The 19,282-nt window shown below is 35.5% G+C and overlaps 1 protein-coding gene across 9 annotated transcripts in view; it reads left to right on the top strand.

Moving 5' to 3' along the window:
- The window catches only part of Nt5b (5' nucleotidase B), a 267,108-nt gene that overhangs the window by 211,846 nt on the left and 35,980 nt on the right, over positions 1–19,282 (top strand). For all 9 annotated transcript variants that reach the window (XM_081766538.1, XM_081766522.1, XM_081766548.1 and 6 more), the window contains 3 exons: positions 13,403–13,498; positions 14,210–14,356; positions 18,181–18,271. In XM_081766538.1, the coding sequence (XP_081622664.1) occupies positions 13,403–13,498; positions 14,210–14,356; positions 18,181–18,271 (334 nt within the window). The remainder of the gene's footprint in view (positions 1–13,402; positions 13,499–14,209; positions 14,357–18,180; positions 18,272–19,282) is intronic.

Here is a 19,282-nt window from a genome sequence, read left to right on the forward strand (position 1 = left end):
TTCTGGACAGTGAACACAATGGCGAGGAAACATCTACCATTTCCCACTTTAATTTCTCTTTATTTCATCACCATACTGCCAACGAGTGTGATTACAGAGGTAATAAAGGAGTACACGTGAGAAATTGTAAAAGATCTAGGCTTAATAATAGAACAAGGGCTTAGCTGGAGTAAACACATTTCTGAACAGTGTATTAAAGCTAAGCGCATCTTACGACAGCTTTATAAATTAAAAGTCTATTTGTCGCAAGAAACAAGACTATATCTTGTTAACACTCTCATTTTGCCTCTGTTCGACTACTGCGATTCAATATATGGTAGCTCTCTCTCCACTCAAAATACTAGGGCAATTCAGAAAATACAGAATTACTCTTCACGCTTCTCTCTCAATTACAGAAAGTCTTAGCATATTCTGCAGGTACTTAATGAAAACAATATCCTAACCATGTCCCGAAGACGATATCTCCGATACTGTTATTTACTATACAAAATAAATTCACATAAAACACCACCTTATTTGCATCATAAATTAACATGTAAAATAGATCAGAAATTCACCGTTACAATACCCGAGGAAGTAATAAACTGAATATGCCCCGGCATTCTTGAAAAATAACAGAGAAGCCATTTTCAATTTCGGCAGTAAGAATCTGGAACTCCCTACCACAGTCAATCACTGACAAACCATACAATTCATTTAAATCATCACTCCAAACATTATTATTTAGAGATCAGAGACAAAGCATTGGCACACATGAAAGGTTTACTACAATATGAAATTGGACTGAAATTGGTACAAAATTGGACTAACAGTTTTTTTTTTTTTTTTTTTTTTTTTTTTTTTTTTTTTACATTTACAGAGTGGTTTGTTTATCCTTAGTATTATTGAATGTACCATGCTATGTTGTTATTTGTATCTTGTATCTTATTTGTGTCTTTGTTTTTTCTTTCTTTTCTTTGTAATGATGATAAGAGTTAGGTGGCAGAGCAGCCTCCGGCTGAACCTCGCCCGCTGAAATAAAGAGAAATTCAATTCAATTCAATTCACTTCAATTCAAATTGGCAGACATTGATCTGGCATACGGGAAAGCGGACGATAATGGCCGTGTGGCACAACGGTGTACAGACAACAGTTTCCTAATCTTAGAATTCTACACCACGCAACGTTTTCAGGTGTAGATCGAAGATTACAAGAAACAGGATTGCTGGAAGCACACAGGCCCAATGCTGGACGAAACAGAACCATATGGACTGTGGCTTTTGAGGAGGAAATTCTTGCTTGAGATCAGAGAAAACCGTCACCATCAGCACACGGGTAGTAACTGCTGAAATTAACACCCATCATCGGCAGGTTTGGAACATGCTTCACGAAAATCAGATGTACTCTTTCCATGTCCAAAGAGTGCATGCATTACATGCCATCCACGTAGGCGGGAGTTTGTCCAGTGGTTACGCGAACCATGCTAATGTATCCCGCTTCATGTCTCGTATTCTCTTCAAAGATAAAGCTATGTTTTCCCATGATGGAGTGATGAACACTCACACTCAACATTTGTGGTCTGAGGCAAACCCATATGGAATGTCAACTCGTGCCCATCAGGAACGGTGTTCTGTGAATGTGTGGGCATGAATCGTTGATAATTCTCACCAGACCGTACCTACTACCACAATACCTAACCGGGTGGGAGTATTGGATATTTTTGAAAGAGATTCTGCCTGAACTACTAGAGACTGTGCCGCTGGCTGTTCATCGAAACATGTGGTTTATGCACAACGGTGCTCCAGCACATTTGCTGTGGAGGTGCGAAATTGTCGCAACGCAACCTTTCCGAACAAATGGACGGCAGAGAAGGACCGGTATCTTGGCCACCTCGCTCATCCTACCTTAACCACTTAGATTTCTTTTTCTGGAGCCGTATGAAACGACTAATCTACGTGACGCCTGTGCAATCAGAGGAGGATTTGGTTGCTCGAATTGTTGCTGCAGCGTGGAGCATTCAGGAAACGGCAGGAGTGTTTCAACGCGCTCGTAGCGTCTTTCCCTTCGACGCCGCTGTAACCTTTGCATTGAAGTGGTGGGTTGAAACTTTGAACACCTTTTGCAGTGTCCGTTCTGACAACCATCCTCTTTCCATGTAAACAAAGACTCCCCTCTGTACCTTGCTCCCTACAACTACCTTCTGTATGCAGTCCCGTTATACGATTTGTCCAGAAATATCAACCCCTGTTACAGTACGTACAAATATCGTGAATGGAAGGAATATTTTGTTTCACACCCGTCAGTTTAGAACATTGATTGAAAAAAACGTACTGTAGTCGGATTTGTGTGATGTACTGATCGAAATGAATGTGCTAAAACACAGGGTTGGCTGGTTTAAACCAGCTGGTTTTTTTCAAAATAAATAAATAAATAAAATGGTTTAAACCAAAAAACGAAAAATGTTTGTAAAACTGTAACTATTCGTAAAATCTTGATGAGCACAAATTTGTGGGTTATCTCGTTTCACTCCCATATATTATTCGTACTATATTCAGACCTAAATTCTCCATTCTTAACTCAAAGAGATTATATTACAAAAGCAACCTTTTTTATGTAACTTTATGGATGTTTCTTTTGTGATTTTTTTATAGTTTATTATTATTGTTATGGAACCAAAAGAAAATTCTAAACATTGTTTCCTTTTAATAATGTTTACTATTGATAAAATACATCGAAATGCCGTACTTTTTTGGGGAGGGGGTCATACAAACCCCACGAGAGGCAATTATTGAAAATAACAAGAATCTTTGGTAACTATTTATGTATAAATGGGTCAGAGCCAAAGTGGACTCAAATAATTCATATCTTTATTCACTTTTCTTCTGATATGCAAAGTAAGTCGTTATATTTCTTTAACTTGGACTAATAAAAGTCGTAGTGAACTGACTTGGACTAAATTAGTTCTTCTGTACTCTACAGTACTTTGAAATTGTGCAATTATCTTTTTGTCCTTCTGTCCTAATGACTCTTATTTCTGTCCTAACAAATATGTAAAGATCAATCAACGTATTTTAATCTGGAGTCCTTCGTGAGTGAGTCGGCAAACGTATCGCATTTGTGGCCAATTAGTCCCGGTTTCTAGTTCAAATGGAGGACAATTTCTCTTGGATGTAAGCCGAGAAGCGGTTTGGATTCCGCTTTAAGCTTATGTGACTCCTTCCAGCATAACCCGGTTGTTGCATACTAACACCAAGGCGAAACAAGCTTATTTCTGTCCATATGTGATATAAATACATAGAGCAAATAATTTAAACAAAAAAAAGCCTGGTTTAAACCAAAAAACCTGTTTTTTGTTGTTTTTTTCAATAAAAACCATGTTTTTTGCCAACCCTGCTAAAACAGTTATGTGTATTATTATTATTATTATTATTATTATTATTATTATTATTATTATTATTATTATTATTATTATTATTATTATTATTACGCGTTTTTTATTTGTCTGTAGTTCTTGTTCAATTACTGTAGTTGTAAAGGTAGATGCGTTCTCAAAATCGTTGCGTTCTCAAAATATCATTAATATGAGCAGATCAGCAATCGGAATTTCTTTATTTTCTGTTACTTATCGGCTTGTGCCGTACGTATTTTTACATTCTAGAAACGTAAAGTTTCCAGTGAGTTCTTGTACAACGACTTTACTAGTACTTTTTGAGGAGGTATGCAACCACACACAGTAATTTGTACTTCATCCGCCATCTTTTATCTTCGTGTATGAGTACTGACCTGCCACGTAGTATTATTTCCAGACAGTGAAATGTCTTTTACATGTTGTTGTACACTCAATTTACGTCATAAAATATCAGGGAATTCCCTGTACCGCCGTTGCACAAATCTGAAAACTGCAAATTTGGATAGAGCAGGTTAGGATATTTTGTCGATATCATGCTACATCAGGTCTACAATCAGTAGTTTGTGTAATATTTAACTCTAAAGTTTGTTTTTCCACGCTTTCGGCAGCCTATAACACGTAAACGACACGCTTTTCGTCCTATGTGTACTGGAACTTTTTTTTTTCTCCTCAGGAAACACCCCTCTGTTTTTGTACAATGAATTTAGCGCCATACTGTGTAGCGTCATCAGAATCCATTTGACTACACTAATTCGACAAAAGTAACTGTTCTCAAAAACAGTATAAATTTTCTTGGTTACCTGATAACATTACACCACGATATATTCCACATACAGGTGTAAATCATGCCCTCCCCCACCTAGTCATTTCAAGACGAATTTAATGTTTCATTCTAAACGTAGCTTCTCCTGGAATAGCATCCACCCTTCAAGTAACTGCCATCCCTACCACGGTATCTCCTAAATCCGCCCCTGCCGTAAAGTTGTCTTCCAACTGATATTAAGAGTTTTATTGCAAAATCCAAAGCATCAGTAAAAGTACCCACACAAGTACGATCCCTCAATTGTTTCAGTAATATCGAAATAATTTTAATCTGAATAAAGTTATACCGAAAAACGTAACATTCAGAATTATTATAATGTCTGGGTGGACAGTTGATAATAATGCAAACTGCATTTCTGTCGATTTCAAATATTGAACTGAAACCGAACAAAACAATCCTCAAAAAGGGCCCAACAGTTCTTAAACCGAACCGAACACTTTACAAACCGAACCGTTTCCAAAGCGAACCGTTCCCAAACCGAACCGAACCGAACCGAACCTTTCCCAAACCGAACCGGACCGGTTTGAAGTCCAAACCGATTGATTCGGTTTAAACTACAAACCGAACCGAAACCGGTTAACCGGTTCTTGGAACACCCCTATATTTTTGTCCTTTATGTCTCTTGAAGGATACGAAAGATTTCATGTTTCAATCTGCCTTGGTTTAATCAGGAGATGGGCCTTAGTGTTATGCGTGGAAAGTACTTCGACCGTAGTTTACAGATGGCCGCAATGTTGGATAAGGACACGCTAGCGACATGTAGTTTCCAAAATTTGTCTCTAGACGTGATTACCTTTCAAACGAGATACCATACGGTGGGGGTTGCTATTTAAAATGTTGTAGTTACCCCCCGTAACCCCCTTGAGCTCACCTCATGGGGTTCTCCATATCAGCATAATGTTGTTTTTTTATGTCCCGTGATGGTTACAAAAAGTTTGATGTTTCAATCTGCCTTGTTTTCTTCAGGAGACAGGCCTTAGTGTTATTCGTGGAACACACTATATATATATATATATATATATATATATATATATATATATATATATATATATATATATAAGGGAAGAAAAAGGCGTGAATTAAACAAAGAGTTGGGGCTCAAATTGTTAAAATAAGGTGGCCACATCTCGAAATCCTTAAAGTTGGAGGTATGAAAATTGGTATTTAGGATTTTAATCTATGTTATAAAATTGAAAGTGACTATGTTTGTGACTCTAATCTCTTAAACTACTGGACAGATCTCGATCGAAGTTTCAACATAAATGAGGTTCGGGCCTGGGATGTTTTTTATCTATTCACTTTGACGGAACAATATAGCGGAGAGGTATGAGAAGATATAAATAAACCTTAATAACTCTTGAACCACTAGATCGATCTCAATCAAATTTTCAACATATATGAGGTTCGGGCCTGGGATGAATTTTATTATTTCATTTTGATGGAGCAATGTAGGGAAGGGAAGTAGGGAAGATATATAAAAATCATTTTATATGAAAATTAAAGTGACTATATTTGTGACTTAATCTTTCTTGAACCACCCGACCGATCTCGGTCAAATTTTCAACTTAAATGTTCGAATCTGGAATGTTTTTTATATCACTTTGAGAGTGCAACTTAGGGGAGGAGGAGGAGAGAAATTTAAAGATGATCGAAAATGACAGATATTAATGTCGAATTTATTGTTTTTTGGAGTCACTGACAAGGAGGCTTACGGAAGTGTCACTCACCGATTTGAGTGAAACTTTGCACATTTGTAGAACATCGAAAAATAATCGACTTTTTTATTATTATTATTGCGGCAATGGTATGGGTTTAAGGGTAGAAACCACCCTTTGAACCGTTAGGGATGGTCTCGAAGCATATTCAGAAAACAGTCATTTAATGTAGAAGAAAACACAATGTTAGGGAGTTTTAGAGCAGCTGATTCAAAATCTGACGTCAAAATTACAAAATTCAAAATGGCGGATCCAATATGGCGATTACAATTACAAAAAGTCTTCTGGTTTGAAATGGTGTAATTTTAACCAAGAACAATCATAGTTGGCAAAGACTACTGCGAGGAAGTTACAGACCGATTTGAAACCCCTTTCTGAACTATTTTAACGAGATGCTTGATTGAAGTGCTTCTTTACACCTTCACAATTGGGAGTGCGTATTCAGAGTGAGTCCCCTTGCCTTCCACTATTCGGGGTGGTTATTGAAAGTGACTCCTCTCTCCTCTCACTATTTGGTGTGCTTATTTAAAGTTAGTCCCCTCTCCTCTTACTATTCCGGCTGCTTATTCCAGCGTCTAATACAAAGTCGATTTTGTTTTTAGATTCGTGGAGTGGTCACAACTCATCAACTTTTGAACCTATTTTAAGGACAAAAGAGGACCTCAAAATAGAAATCATTTCTGCTGGAATAACTAGTAGAATTCAGCTTCTTGATGTGTTGTTCTTTAGACGATAGAAGAAACTTCTTGAGACACTTTTCTGACATTGTCCTTCTGTACAACTATAACATGACTCTACATCTCCGTAATAATACAACTAAGATTTTGGCACAGTTACTGCTATAATAAGGTGTGTGTGGTGTAAACAATGTTTATGCATCACACCAGCGGTGGCTGGTACTATATGTTGCATGGTTGTGCAACCGGATATTTTTTAATACTAAAAATATTTTTAAATATTAAAGTAGTGCATCAGTAAAAAATAAACCTCTGCTCTTGAGCGCAAAACAGTATTGATGCATTTCTGAAAAAAGTCGATTAAAAAACGGAGAGAAAGAGAGATTTATATTTCCAGTGGCAGCGGACGTTGCCACTGGAAGCAGTAACATTGAGCATATGGCAGCGAGCTCTTATCTCTTAACATGGGGAAGTGTTATTCTTGCATCGCTCCTATCTTCCCGTATTGCTCTCTTGCGGTTGCACTTTCTTCCGCAACTGGTCAGCTTCTGTAATAGTTACGAATTTCTCCGCTTAGCAGCGCTTGACTCAATTGATAGGGTGAGGGAGATACAGACGCTTGGAAGAAAGAAATTATTCACAAAACAAACTCGCAAAGAACAAACATAAGACTGGTGGTAGTAGGGACGGATCCAGGCTGAAAGTTTGGAGGGCGGTCGTTCGAAGTCAATAGATTTTATTTAACATTTATAATACAAAGGTGAAAATTCTTGGGATAAGTTTTATTTTTTAAAAAAATCCTATTCTTGGGGGGTCGATCGAGTCTCGAAGAAGAAAATATCTTACTACTGGTCTAATTCCTAGCTCTGTGTCTTTCGTGCACATAATTCCATGTTTGATTTCCGGTAGAGAGCATAACTTAATATCAAATCATTTACTTCCAATACTCATCTATCTTCTTTAGCCTAATTTGCTGGAATGTTAAACTATTTTTTTTTTTCATTTTCGAAGGAAAACATCTTAGATTTCATGCTTCTTTACAGACAAAAATACGTGGTTTCTGAAAATGGACTTTTTGTACCGTATATTTATACAAAGAAATGCTAACAAAATGCATATTGTCGGAGGAGAGAGGTGTTTCTGGACCCTAAAGAAAATAAAGCGGAAAATATTTGCGGTAGCGATGCTTTCTATTCAGAGAAACTTGGCAAGCAGCATTTCAGATTTCAATAAAGTCATAGAAAAATTTGAAGCCCAAAAGATCGAAGAAAGACCTTCCATTCTAAAATAATGCATAGTTTATATAATTAAATAATTTTGTTTAACTGCGTGCATGCAATTTTCTTGCTTTTTTTCTTCTTTTCGGATTAACGCTATCATTCATGGCTTACAGCACATACTATATATTCGATTTATCTCGTGTTCAATAACATGAGTGTAGAGGTTTTGTATATAAATAGTGTATAAACGTACATTGATAGTGGTTGTTTGAAAAAATGGAAATACTGTAGCTTATATATTAAATCAATATTAGAGAATATACAAATAGAGTTTAAAAGACTTTCCTCTTCATATTTCCTGAATATGTTTTGGATAAGACTCAAGAACGCGAGAATACTTGCGCGTACCTACATACCTTTGATATTGCAACATTGCAAGCGGTGCTTGGACAGACTACAATCTGCTACTGCATCACACACTTGTTTTTTACGGAATATCAATACTGCAAAACATTTTCTCAATAAATTCATAATTATAACAATTGAAGATAGACTACGAAGTTCTGACATAGTGAGAGGCGAGGGGACTCGCTATACATAAATGAAATGAAATCTTTGAGGTTTACGTCCACGGTTATGCCGGCTAGGTTAAAGGAGACGGTGATGATGTGAAATGAAGAAAATGGGGGGGAAACGGGAGAACCAAGAGGAAACCCACGCACACAGTGTTTGTCCACAACAAAGTTCACTTGGCACGAGCTGGGACCGAACCAGGGACTCCATGTATCAGAGGAGAACGCTCTATCACTGAGCCACCGTGGTCCCTCACTATACATAAGCACACGAATAGTGAGAAGTTCAGAGACTCACTTTAATCAAGTATCATGTTAAAATAAGTACAGAAAGGGGTTTCAAATCGGTCTGCAACCTCCTCGCTGTAATCCCTGCCAAGAGTGCCAACTATGATTGTTCTTGGCTAGCACAGCATTTCAAACCAGAAGACTTTTGTAATTGAAATGCCATATTGGATCCACCATTTTGTATTTCATAAATTTGACGTCATATTCTGAAGCACTGTTCTAAAATTCCCTGGCATTATGTTTCTCTTTACATTAAACGATTGATTTCTGTATATGCTTCGAGATCACCCCTAACGGTTCAGAGGATGGTTTCTACCCTTAAACCTGCACCATTGCCGAAATAAAAAATTATACGTGTCAATTATTTTTCGATGTTCTACAAATGTGCAAAGTTTCATTCAAATCGGTGAGTGACACTTCCGTAAGTCTCTTTTGTGAGATGAACAGTGACACTTCCGATGCTGTTTAAATCCAAATTCAACCGCGGTACTTCGGGGAGGGGGAGCTATATAAAAATGATCGAAAATAACCAATATTAATGTCGAATCCATAGTTTTCGGGGTCGCTTTGTTGAACAGTGACACTTCCGATCCCGTTTACATCTAAATTCAGCCTCGCACCTTGGGGGATGATACATAAAAATGATATAATATATATGATCGAAAATTACCAATATCAGTGTCGAATCCTTAGTTTTCGGGTCGCTGAAATGAACAGTGTCACTTCCGATGCCGTGCCCCGCAACATAGGGAGATGGGGGAGATATATAAAAATCATCGAAAATGACCGATATTAGTGCCGAATTCATAGTTTTCGGGGTCGCTGTGATTAACACAGACACAAACTGTGGTCCACACGCACCAGATTCACAAAGTTCCATTTGTGTTATCTGACGACCATCAGAAAGATAGCAGCATGCCCTCTAAAGACTTCGGCAGCTTACCTTCTATGCTGTTCGGTATGCTGGGACCTTCAAACGAAGATCAACATGTCCTTTATAAATACGCAGTCCGCTGTGCAGATTTTATATATAGATGCCTTTCTAAAATGTGTTTCTATCGATATATTTTCAGACATACAAAATTCAAAATTTCATAGTCCAGATGGTACGTTATTGCGTATAACAATGTGAGGTTATCTATAATCAAAGATTGTGAGGATTGTTAACAGTGCATCAAGCATAGATCTGATCGGCTTCATTTTCCAGAAATTTGCTCGCTAAAAGATACGATTTCTCCATCATGAAGAGTCAAGATATTAAGGTAGCTTCAGAATATATTTTAATTAAATATTAAAAAAAAAAAAAAAACTTTCTTTGAATATCCATATCAGAATCTTAAACCTGTATACGCACTCTACTAGTATTATTTACTTTTGTGCAACAGGCGCTTCTTTACACACCTCAAATACTAATTACCAGATTATTTTAATGTAATGTGCCCAATCATAGGAAACCACTGGTTGAACTATGTTGGGGAATGAATGTTGTGCTACTTAATTTCAAATCTTAAACTCAGGGTTGGCAGGAGGGGGCTTTTGGTTCCCCCAAGAGTTTGAATAATACATATACTTTAATAGATTGTCTACTAATATACTAGTACAAAACGTGAAAGTCTTATGTCGGTGGTGCTCTTGTCCCCCTCAAGCGGAGTCTGAAATGACGCTCCTAATCCTGCCCAACAATGCTTGATTTTAAGGAATGAGTTTTTGAACAATCTTCGTAGTGCACAAGTTTCCTGTATATAGTAATTTAAAAAGATAAAATAGTTTTAACATTTCACATCAATACTATTCTTCTGACAGCATTTGCAAAAAATCTTGCACAACAGTGGAGAGAATATCACTGTTCATAGAAAACTTTTTACGGTGCACAAGTATGCTGTTTAGCTACTTCAAACGATATTTTCAACGCATCACATTATGAAAAAACAGTGCTGCCACCTACGAAATATTTTTTACCATTGTTGCTAACGTACGAAACTAATGATTTCATGAATACCTTATTTTTCTTACCAAGTCGAGAACAAACTGGGTCGTTTCTCATAAACTGTAGTTGATACATGAAGATATGGGCTAAAAACATGTATTTGTTTCCAAGAGGTTTTGCCTTGTGCCACAAATCTAAGTAACAAACTCTTTCCATTCCGAAAGTGAGATTTTCTAAACATTTCACTCTTTGCCAATTGTAGACAAAATGTTAAATCACTTAGTTCTGCTAGCGTCTTCCCCTGGTGTATCTGTTTCTGAACCATTGTTTCGTATTATGTTTGTTGTTTCTTTCAGCCATCCGAAGCTTTATTGTAGTACATGTTAGTATTTCTTCTTTGTTTACGGGTCTCCTCAGAAAAGTTATGAGCATGGTAACTTAACTAATTTCATTTAGTAACTTCCAAATAAGTATATTTCAACTGTTCAACATAGGTTTGCCGTATGCAGTTGTCGTAACATTCACAACTAATATCTGGTTAAAATATCTCTGGATTTCTTGTACACCTGTAAAGAAAAGAACAAGATATTATTTTTCATTCATAACAAATTAAGAAGTTTGTTGCAGGCAGATGTTGGTTTAAAGCCCCACAACCTCGTCAAGGTCTCTACCTCTGTGAGGGCCTACTTTTGACTGCAGAGGGACGTAAGATCATATGCACCATACGATCTGACGCCGGAGAACCAGATTCTAGCAAATTCCGTTCACTTAGCAAACCCTTTGGAATTCCTTTAATGCCAAAGATTTTGCTGCGATACTTTATCAAGTAACTTGCTAGTGGATGATGATGAGATGAAGGGCGAGGGAATTGTAATAAATTCCTTGGTATTTCACGACGCAAACCCCTTGGTATTCTTTCAATCCCAAAGATTTTGCTGCAATACTTTACCAAAGAATTCGTTATTTTCAGGGTGAAAAAGGGGGCAGAACATGATGAAGTAGAAGGATGCTAATGTGGGTGTGTATAAAGGATTGTGGAAACTGAGAAAATAAGGAAATTTTAAAGAAAGTGTTATGTGTAAGCCCGAAGAAAATGGAAATAAAAGAATGAAGTGCTGCTATGGTTATAAAAGAATATTGTTGCAACAATACTTGTATTTTTAAAATATTAAATTATCTTTATCCAAAATTGCTTATCTATTTCTTTTCTTCATTATTACCGTTAAACATTTTATGATGTAATTATCTTGAGAAGTTATAATAATTGTCTGTTTATCTTGCTGTTAACAACTGTCAATATTGCGTTAAATACCAAATCTTCCGAGCTATACCAAACATTCTCATTTCTAACGAAAGTGATTTCTATGAGTTACAGACAAATGTTGGCAGGAAAACCTTAACAAGTGATTTTAGATTTTGTTTTTCATGTCCTTATAAAGAATGTATTATAAAGAACCAACTTTTGAAATGCCCGCCATTTTCGTTCTAGTAAAGTGGCAGCACTGAACGTTACACGATTTTCATCTATTGGCTTTGTGATTAGTAGTCACACGACCCGCTCGGGAGAGTAATACTCCCGGAAGTACGTTTTTCCGCGCGCTACTTCAGCCAGCTGTTTTACGCGCTATCCTAGCCAGTTGTTTTAAGTTGTGGTCACAAAATTTATATCATGAAGTACAAGGGGAACAAAACGAGCCCTACATCGGAGTACAAGGGCATAAGTACTACAACTACTTATCTGCACAAAAATAAATAAATCACTTTTTTAAGTATTATTTTCATATTATTTTAATTTAATAAGTGTTATAAAAATGTAAAAAAATGTTAAAAAAACCTTTCCTCGGGTCGGGTTTGAACTCGCGCCAAAAGAGACTTTTATTACTAGCATATAGCGCTAGCCCACTCAGCCACAAAGGCCGACAGCAACAAACGTTTGATTTCTGCTATTTTAATGCAACGTGGCAAGAAGTGGATAACGCCAACCAATCAGAACTGTGTTTCTCGTTTCTACTTCCGGGAGCATTAATCTCCCGAGCTAGTCCTGTAGTCACGGAGCGCCGAATAGCACATGATCATCATCTATTTTCTGTACTGATCGGAATGGAGCGCTTTACGACGGAACAACGTGTTGTCATAATGAAAAACTTATTACCTGGTGGGGGGCGCGGTGGCTCAGTGGTAGAGCATTCACCTCCGGTGCTTGGGGCCCCTGGTTCGATCCCAGCTCGCGCCGTGTGGACTTTGTGGTGGACAAACGCCATGCTCGTGGGTTTTCTCGGGGTTCTCCCGTTTCCTCCCACTTTCTTCATTCCACCATTTCACTCATTTCTCATTATCACCGTCTCCTTTAGCCTAACCGGCATAACCGTGGGACGTTAAACTTAAAGATTTCATTTCATAATAATTTATTACCTGGTGAATGTTGTGACAGGGGCGTCATTTAGGTGTGACAGGAGGCGGAAATTCCCCCCTTCTCCAAGAGTTTGAGGAATACTATACTTTAATAGATTGTCTACTAATATACTAGTACAAAACGTGAAAGTCTTATGTCGGTGATGCTCTTGCCCCCTCTCAAGTGAAGTCTGAAATGACGCCCCTGCTTAAACTGTTACTAACTTCTGTTAGTTTGCTTAATTCAATAACAAGAGAAAAAATGAGTTAAAACCAACATAATTATTAGATTCATTATTTCATAAGATTAGGATTAATTTTAATAGCTGTAGAATTGAGGTGATGTGTTGTAGAAATTTCAAAATATGCAAATATACTAATTGACTTCTTTTTCTTTACAGAGGTCTATGGTTTGATACAGTATACGGTAATTTACTGAAAGTAGATGCGTATGGAAATATTTTGGTATGTGTTCATGGATTCGAGTTTCTCAAGCAGTAAGTTTTGTTTGTTTGTTTTTGTTATTTATTATTATTATTATTATTATTATTATTATTATTATTATTATTATTACTGTATAATTATTTGGGGAAAGTTGTGCGATACGCAAAAAACAACAACAATGAAATTTAAGCTTGTCATAATACAGGAATCTTCGTCTTATCAATTAGACATTTCACTGCATACTATCATTTTCTGTTAACTTGTATTATTGCTAACGGTATATTCATAAATAATGTTCTGTGAAATGGGTACTGAAAATTTGATAACTTCCTCCCAAAATACTTCCGTTCGATTACAAAAGTGAGTCTAGAATAGAATAATAGTTTTTAGGGGAAAAATATGAAGTGAAGTGGGATTATTTCACCACTGTTAGCCAATTTTACATTTCTTCATAATGTAATAGAAGTTTACGTAAAATAATTAATTGCAAGACTGCTTTAAAGTAAGAATTTTCTGTTTAACCGTGATATAAAATTTTTCAAGTGACTTTCCTGTAAAATTTAATGTTTTATCATAATGTAACAGTTCATGTGTGTGTAAATTCCGAAAAAAAAAACGCTAGTTCTAAAGCCGAAACTATATGTTTCAGTAGTGCAAAACTAAGGTTGTTTCCAATATTTTCAACCATAATATTGTATAAATTGAGTTATGTTTTATACTTAGATATTTTCCTTCTATCTTTCATTAATAACTTTTCATTTCAGAGGCCAAATATATGAATTGTACCCAAATAAGTTCCTACAGTTAGATGAATCTCGTGTGTTTGTCCTCAACACGCTATTTAATCTTCCGGAGACCTATCTTTTGGCCTGCTTGATAGATTTTTTTACGAATTCCCCTCAGTATACAAGGTGAGTAAACTGAATGAATGAGATTTCATTCATTTGATTAATTAAGTTTAGCAGGAACATAAAACATGTACTGACAAAGGGCAGGAACAAAGCATGTACATTCATGTCCAAAATAATTGTCGCATATCTATAACTGTCTTCTTGTAAGAATATAATTTGATAATGATTTTGCAGGGTACTTTTAATACTGATACTATGTGTATAATCGGGAAATGTATATTTGTGGTAAATTTCATAGGAAAAGAATTATAAATACGAAAATTAGAATGAGTAAAACATAATGTTGCTAAATGGACAAGAAAGTTTTATTTTCGTTTTATTGTTCTTATTTACTGCTCTCTTGACATGTAATTTGCCACATACATGTCTTTGCCTACTATACACATACTAACATTATAAGAAATACCGGGCGAATTCGTTGTCAAATTATTTTCCTACAACAACATATTTATAGACATGCGACAATAATTTTGGACATGAGTGTACGTTAATCCATAGCATTTATATGACTCTTGAGAAAGTGGCTAATCTGTTGGGAGGTTTTGATGTGTATAACCAAAGCGTGTACTTTACAAAAAAATACAATGTGTTAAATTATTATGCACTGTGTATTAAATTCCGTTTACTTATGTACGTTTTTAGTATAAGCTTCTCATCATCAATACGATAACATTAGTTCTTGCTACATAGGTTGTCTTGTCACTGGTATGTCAATTGATACAGCGCCCACCTCAGCAAGCGAGAAATCGAGACTCGAGCGGTCCACCGCTCCAGTGGTCAGACATTTTTGTTTTGTACCATCATTATCATGTATGCTGGTAATACCTGCATATAAAATAATTAATATAATCATGTATACAACACCCTGAAGCTCCCTCAACTAAAATGTTATTTCAGTTAATGCAATCAAGTGGTTGGTCACTAACGGTTTCATGAGTAAAGCACCACAGCAAAACTTTTTAAAATCTTTCTTTAGTTTAACGTCCGATGAGTAAGCTCCGATGCCAAGGGAGACACTGACGATAATAATGAAGGAAATAATGGAATGAAGAAAGTAGGACGAAATCAGGAGAAAACCCAGGCATGCAGTTTTTGTCTATCACAAAACCCACTTAGTGCGAGCTGGGGTCGAGCCAGGAACTCCACTCACTAGAAGTGCACTGCAAAACTGGTCGTGTTACTGATAATTAAATTGATGGAGCAACAGCCTAGGAATTAGATTTTTCTGGGTCATTCCGTCATTGTTTTGCGCCAACTATTAGTACTTAGTGCAAATGAATTCATTTAAAAACTGTATCTATCTATCTAATATATATATATATATAAATGAAAGTGACTATGTTTGTGACTTAATAACTTGAACCACTCTACCGATCTCGATCAAATTTTCAGCATAGATGAGGTTTGGCACTGAGATTTTTTTTATCATTTCACTTTGACGCTGCAACTTAGGAGAGGGGAGAGGGAGATATATAAAAATTATCGAAAATGACCGCCATAATGTCGAATCCATAGTTTTCGAGGCCGTCGAGATGAACAGTGACACTTCCGATGCCGTTTAAATCCAAATTCAGCCCCGCAACTTGGGAGAGGAGAAGGGGAAGAGAAGCCTTTGTTTCTCACACGGCCAACTTTATGTGGCAATGTCTCGAGTTGGAAATCCCTAAAATTTATATGTTCTGGTTGAAGAATGCAAGGCAAAAAATATCGTCTTATCAGAGAGCGCTTCATTAGCAGTAAAAAGTGGCTGACTGAGGGAATATATTACTAATTTTTCGTACTTTAATCTAGCGAAACGAATAATTGATGCTAATATTAAATAAAGTTTAAAATATGAAAAAAAAGCATATATCTAGGTATACTCAGTAAGACATTGCAGAACATTTTTATCCTCCGAATATTACCAGAAATATATGAAGTTTTGCACATAAATATCCACCATTTGTGTGAAATGAACGTGTGTACATATGTGAATTTAACATTTGTAGTAAACACGTCACTCAAAAAAAAAAAAAAATATTAATATAAATATAGTGAGTGATTGTAAAGTAATAAGAAATGCATATTTTCTTTTGAAACATCTAACAAACAAAATAAAACAACTAAAAAGAAAATGAAAAATAATAAATAAAATAAGAAAACCGCACTAAAAAGTAAAAAATAATTCTCTTTTCAAGAAAATTAACTTTTTAAAATCTCTATTTATGCATGACTAAAAAGAAAGGCATGGGGAATGCTCTCATGTATTATCAATTTATGATGTAAATATATGCTTTTCTTTGTCTTCATGAATAAAAAGATTGAAAAAAAGAAAGTAATTTTCTTGAAAACAAGTATTTTTTACTTTTAAGTACTTTTTTAACTTTTTGGTGTGATTTGTTTTTTTTTATTTTTATTTATTTATTTATTTTTGAGAAAGCATGTTTTAGAAATTTTTTTTAAAATTTATTTTCTACTTTTTAGTCATAAATACATTTATATCTTTTTAGAATTTTCTTTGATTCCTTTTTTCAACATGCTTGCTGAGACTCGACGTCTTTCGACATTATAGTTGACCTTTAAAAAAAAACAAAAAAAAAACAAAAAAAAAACGGAGTTTTGGGGGAGGAAGGGGAGGGTTAATATGAAGAAATGAGATTGACGAAAGAGAGATATTAGGCGCTGTAAGTGGTTCGCTATAATTCATTATAATCAGTCGCATCCAATTCCTTTATAGTTTTTGATCTGTTTTTTCATTTTACCCACAAAAGAATCTCGTTTTTGTGCATTTTATAAAAGCATTATATATATATATATATATATATATATCTTACTTGTTTGTTATATTTTCACATTTAATCATTTCTTGAAATCTACCGTACTTTCGCAATCTGAAACGTAATTTATGAAGATTCCTGGATGTTGTGTTGTACATGGCATCTCCAGAGCATTGTTGACTCATAACGGAATATGATATATAGTTAGTAAAGAACAATATTAATAACTTAAATAATTAAGTAAATATGTAGAAATATATAAAAGTAATAATGCACAGTAGTATGTAGTGTCACTGTGCAAAATTTCATCATCAGGAAATGAGTTAAAAAGTAAGATTGCAAGATTTGAGGACACGCTTAAACCATTGTAAGTTAAAAAGAGTATGTATAAAGCACCTAATCTGAGACAAATATATTAATAATTATCAAGCGACTAGTATTAACTGTTGTGGCGTTTCACCTTGCATATCATAGTGAAGCATGATGTATCGCTGAATATAATACTTTCCTCAAAATTTGGTTAATTTTCAATTCGACCAAGAACTAGTTGATGGTCCGATAATCCTCATTTAGTTTGTAGTTGTCGTTCGTATGGATGCAATTTCTGTATAATGGGAATACGGTGAATATTGACCTTTTAACATTATTTTAAGAAGAGTTGTGCAACAAGAATTTGCGAGAACTCGCAAAACAACTTTTGCTAATGCCACTGTCGTTGTTTCGTCGTTTGTAGCATTCTATCTGCCACAATGCATATATTTTGAAATTTCGTCACCCTCCTATTCTGGTATGTGAAATCAGTCTCTGGTAGGATGTCACTGGTTGAACCTGGTGCTGCCTCCTCTTTTGTGATATTACCGACCATCAGAAAGAGTTCCATGCTGTCCTCTATGCTCAATGTATTGCGTTACGTTTTCTGCAAAAAGATGAAGACTAATTATTCTTTCGATGAATGAACTTGAGACATCATATATAGTAGAATTGTCTACTTCTTTTAGAATTACTTTGTATTTTAACTTAAATTATTAACGCTTATATATATAATAAATGTATATATTTTTGTTTCAGGACGAAGACTGGGATAAAAGGTGGTGATCTTTATATGTCTTTTAAGTCCATTTTCCAAGATGTTCGAAAGGCTGTGGACTGGGTTCATCAGGTAAAAGCCCCCTCTTTATATTTCCAGTTAGAAATCAGGTATATTGGGCGTGGTTCATTAAGCAGTATAGTACTAAGTATTTGGCAGAATATCAATAATGAATATTTCTTTAGCTTTCTTGTGATAATTTTACTAGTTTTAAATAGTCAGAAATTTTCACCTGTTTACTGCAACATGTAGCTACACACTGTTCCTAGAAAATGACGTTAGAATGGCGCTTCATCAGCGCGCTATTCGTTCTTCGCAGGTATATTAGAATTTTACCTCATTTTTAAGTATAAAATAATAAATGTATCTAAACTAACAAATTATTGCTCGTTTCTTGTCAAACGGGTATATCACATATTTTTTCATAGGAGTAGGAGAATTTGATTCTCAATAGGAGAATGGGATTTTTGAGACTGATGTTGCAGCGTGAGGTAATTCGGAAGCTACTTAAATTAAGAGATATCGAATTTCTAGTTTACAAACCTAGAAAGAAGGACTTTAGTAGTTGATGTGCTGAACACACATCACCTAGTTGAATGTGTGCAAATAATCGCCATCCCTGATCATAGCTTTTTTTTTTTAAAAAAAAAATGACAATTTGTGAAGTGTTTACGAAGATACAGTGAAACCTGTCTATGTTGGCCACTATCGGTTCCATTGAAAAGTGGCCAACTTACAGAAAATAAGTATAATTGGTGTATTTTTAGAATATCATTTCTAGTATTACTTGCTTCAATGTGCCACATATTGTACAGATATTGAGAGTTGACTCACACCTTTATCTATCAAATCTAACACTTCCTTTTTCTTTTTTACGCAAAATACATTCAGCTTGCTACGTTTTGAATCTATTATGAATTTATGAACTTAACACTTTTTCTTCCATTGAACACACACACACACACTGAAATCGAAAATCACTCTTTTGCTGTCTGCAGAGTGAGAAACTTTCATCTGAGCTGATTAAACAGTGACAAATATTTCCTGTTAGATACCTTTCGAAAAATAGCGAATCAGTTATTA

The sequence above is a fragment of the Thermobia domestica genome, chromosome 1 (genome assembly GCF_964235325.1).
Source record: "Thermobia domestica chromosome 1, izTheDome1.hap1.1, whole genome shotgun sequence".
NCBI classification, from domain to species: Eukaryota; Metazoa; Arthropoda; class Insecta; order Zygentoma; family Lepismatidae; genus Thermobia; species Thermobia domestica.